The following is a 3,366-nucleotide window of genomic DNA, read 5'->3' as shown; positions in this document are numbered from 1 at the left end:
CGATTTTGGACCGCATCAGAAATGATTAGTGACCTGATGCGGACCAAAGCCGCATCTGAGAGACCAGTTTTGACCGCATCAGGTGCGGTTTTTTCCACTATTGAGTTGGTAACCCATGCTATTCCGCAACTTACTTTTGACATATGTGATTTTCGAAAACACTATTTCTACACTTGCGGTAGCCACAAGAAGAATCAACATCAAGTTGATAAGCAAAAATATTAGTGGATAAGTCTTATGCCTATTCGTTTCAACAAGCTTCATAGAAAATTCAAGAGATCATTTAAATCCCGAAATTGATTATCACTTTGCATATTGTCAATGAATATATCAAGTTGCAATTCAAGAGACATCACATCTAGACTTGAAAATTCTTTGGGATAAAATGTGGCAAGTTTAAGTACCTTGTCTTTGACAAAAGAAGAGAAGTTATCTTTAGAACTTAAACAAGCCATGCATGTAAGTAGCTCCATGTTTCTCTCATTAAACCGGTTGTCAAGTTCTTGAAGGTGCAAATCAATAACTCCCAAAAATATGTCAAGACGAAAATGTTGAAGATTTGTTATTTGTTCCACAAAACGTATTGATCTTCCTTGAGGAACATAAGAAGCACCCATAGTGAGAACAACAATACCATGTTTCACGCAAAATGAAGTGATCTTGTTCAAAAGAGCCTCCCAACCTTGCTCTCTCACTTTTTGCAACCCAATTTTAGCGTAAGAAATAAGTTCCATGACATTTACAATATCTTGCTCTTTCCTTTGCAAAGCAACATACAAATCATTAGTGTACCCAAAAATAGCCAACATCAAGTGTGCCATAAATACAAAATCAAATGTTTCTAATGAGCCCAAAACAATTTGGGCTTTGAACTTATCTTCCGATGAACCATGTTTGCCAATGTGCACAAGCACCTCAACAATTGTAGGAAACATATGGATGATGTTTAAAAGACTTTTGTAATGAGAACCCCAACGAGTATCCCCGAGCCTTTTCAAGCCAAGTTCTTGATTCAACCTCGACCCACTCTTGAGTTCCCCCAAATCCAAGGCTTGAGCAACTTTTTGAGCTTGACTTTCTCTAATCATATCTCTTCTTTTACAAGAAACTTCAACTACATTCAACAAGTTTGCAAGTATCTCAAAGAGCCAACCACAACTATCATTGTTTTTAGCAACAACTACTAGAGTTAGTTGAAGTTGATGAGCAAAATAAAGTACATAGTAAGCTCTAGGAGTATCATTCATAATCAAGGTTTTAAGACCATTTATTTCACCCTTCATATTACTATCCCCATCATATCCTTGCCCTCGAATCATGGATGGTCTCAATGAATGATCCATAAGCAAAGTCATAAATTCTTCTTTAAGTGACAAAGCTGTGGTATCACCAACATGAATAATTCCCGAAAATCTCTCCACCACCTTTTCAAATTTTCTATCAACATATTGCAAAAGAAGAGCTAATTGTTCCTTCTGAGACACATCACTTGACTCATTCGCCAATATACCAAAGTAGTCATGACCAAGCTCCTCAATTATGCACTTAGTTGTTTCTTTTGCACAACAATTAATAATGTCTTTTTGAATCTTAGGTGAAGTCATTTGATTATTTTTTTGGTGCATTTTTAAAAGTGATTTTTTTAACATATTCACATTTCCCCCCTAGCCACTTCAAAAGTTCAAGAAAGTTTCCCCTATATAAGATTCAATACTTTCATCATGACCACGAAATGCCAAACCTTGAAGCAAAAGAAATCTCAAACAAGTTAAAGATGCTTTCAATCGAAGTTCATATTCACTTCTAACCACATCGCTTGCATTTTCCATAGCAACATAGATTGATTTCTCTTTGGCATCTTTTAAGTTCACATATTTTTCATAAGCAAGATTATGTGCACTTTTAATTCCACCAACATGTTTCTCAAATCTATCCGGTTTATTCCATGATCTAGATCCTTCATCAACAAATGCATCACCCCCGCACAAATTTCAATATCATTCTTGAATAAGAAACATACAAAGCAAAATGCCATATCTTTTTCAACACTATATTCAAGCCAATCCCATTTCGCACTCTCTTTGAGGAAAGTCATGTGTTTTAGGTTGACAAGGTTTTTTGAGAATGTATGCTCTCTGCTTATGCTAAAATTTGTCTCTTACGACGGAATTAAAGTTTGGGACGATTCAACCAGATTATGTGTAAGACAATGCAATGAATGAATGCAATGGATATCAAAGGGGATGAACACACAAACATGGTGACGCGGAAAACCCCAATGAAGATGGGTAAAAACCGCGGGTGGATGTAGATCCACCAATCTACTATCGTTGACTGTCGCTATAGGCTAGTGACAATCGTTACAGATTATGTTGTTCTTTTTTCTTAGTACAAAAAGTGTCTCGTAGTCCTATCTAATGATGCTTATTTTTCTTTTGTATGCCTTTTCTTCCCTTAGGTTTTTTCCAACGAATACACTAATGAATTCTAAGACTATTACAATGGTAACAGTTCCTTGATTATAGGAGATCTTCCTAATTATACTCCAACGTCGCAATCCCTTTTCCTTCTTTGTGCAATTTACTCTCATCAATCGATCTCACGGCTAATTTAATGCGTTGCTGAACTCCTTCCATTTTTCAGAAAATCCGTTATTTGTACTTCAACTGGCTTTATCCTCGTATCTCTCCGTTGTGTCTTCATGTCACAGTCGTCGTGTCATCATGTCATCATGTCAATGTCATCCTGCAAAAACTTAGCCATAACAGTTTGCCCCCAATTGTCGAATCGAGGTAACACAAAAACCATGAGACAATTGTTAAAAAATCATTAGACCAAACGAAATATCTTCAATGTAATCAAGGTACTTTAGCAAAAAAGCATAGAAAAATTCTCATACGACAATTATAGAAAATATCTTACGGAAAAACATAAGGAAGGAGAGAAAGTCCACTTAAGCGGTTATATTGGGCAACCCAAAGGTCTCAAAACGAAAAGGTAGTTTTTCTTTTGAAATAGCCGCTTAATTCTAACCGTTGGCCCAAAGTCATGATTGTTTTTGAAGGCATAAATATCGTGGGTGTTTATGCTAAAATTTATCACTTTTGATTAAATTGAAGTTTGTGGGACGTGTCAACCAGATGATGTTAAAGTCGATGCGACAAAAGAATGCAAAGGGGAGTCAAAGGGGATGAACACACACAAGTGCTGACGCGGAAAACCCCAATGAAGATGGGTAAACAACCGCGGGTGGTTGGAGATCCACCAAATTAATATAGTTCACTATCTTTCTTTGTGACTGATCGTCGTTTACAAGAATGCTTAGTTCACTCTAATGTCTTTCTCACAATGTTGCGTACAAAACAT

General features: G+C 36.4%; 1 protein-coding gene across 1 annotated transcript; it reads right to left on the bottom strand.

Annotated features, from left to right (window-relative positions):
* Positions 1-260: 260 nt before the first annotated feature.
* Positions 261-1,604, bottom strand: LOC104907311 (uncharacterized). Its single transcript, XM_010696225.1, has one exon. It carries the CDS (start codon positions 1,602-1,604, stop codon positions 261-263), a length of 1,344 nt encoding a protein of 447 aa, XP_010694527.1.
* Positions 1,605-3,366: the final 1,762 nt, after the last annotated feature.

The sequence above is a fragment of the Beta vulgaris genome, chromosome 4 (genome assembly GCF_026745355.1).
Source record: "Beta vulgaris subsp. vulgaris cultivar EL10 chromosome 4, EL10.2, whole genome shotgun sequence".
NCBI lineage: Eukaryota > Viridiplantae > Streptophyta > Magnoliopsida > Caryophyllales > Amaranthaceae > Beta > Beta vulgaris.
Note: the sequence above shows the minus strand (reverse complement) of the source record. Positions and strands in the feature narration are given on the sequence as shown.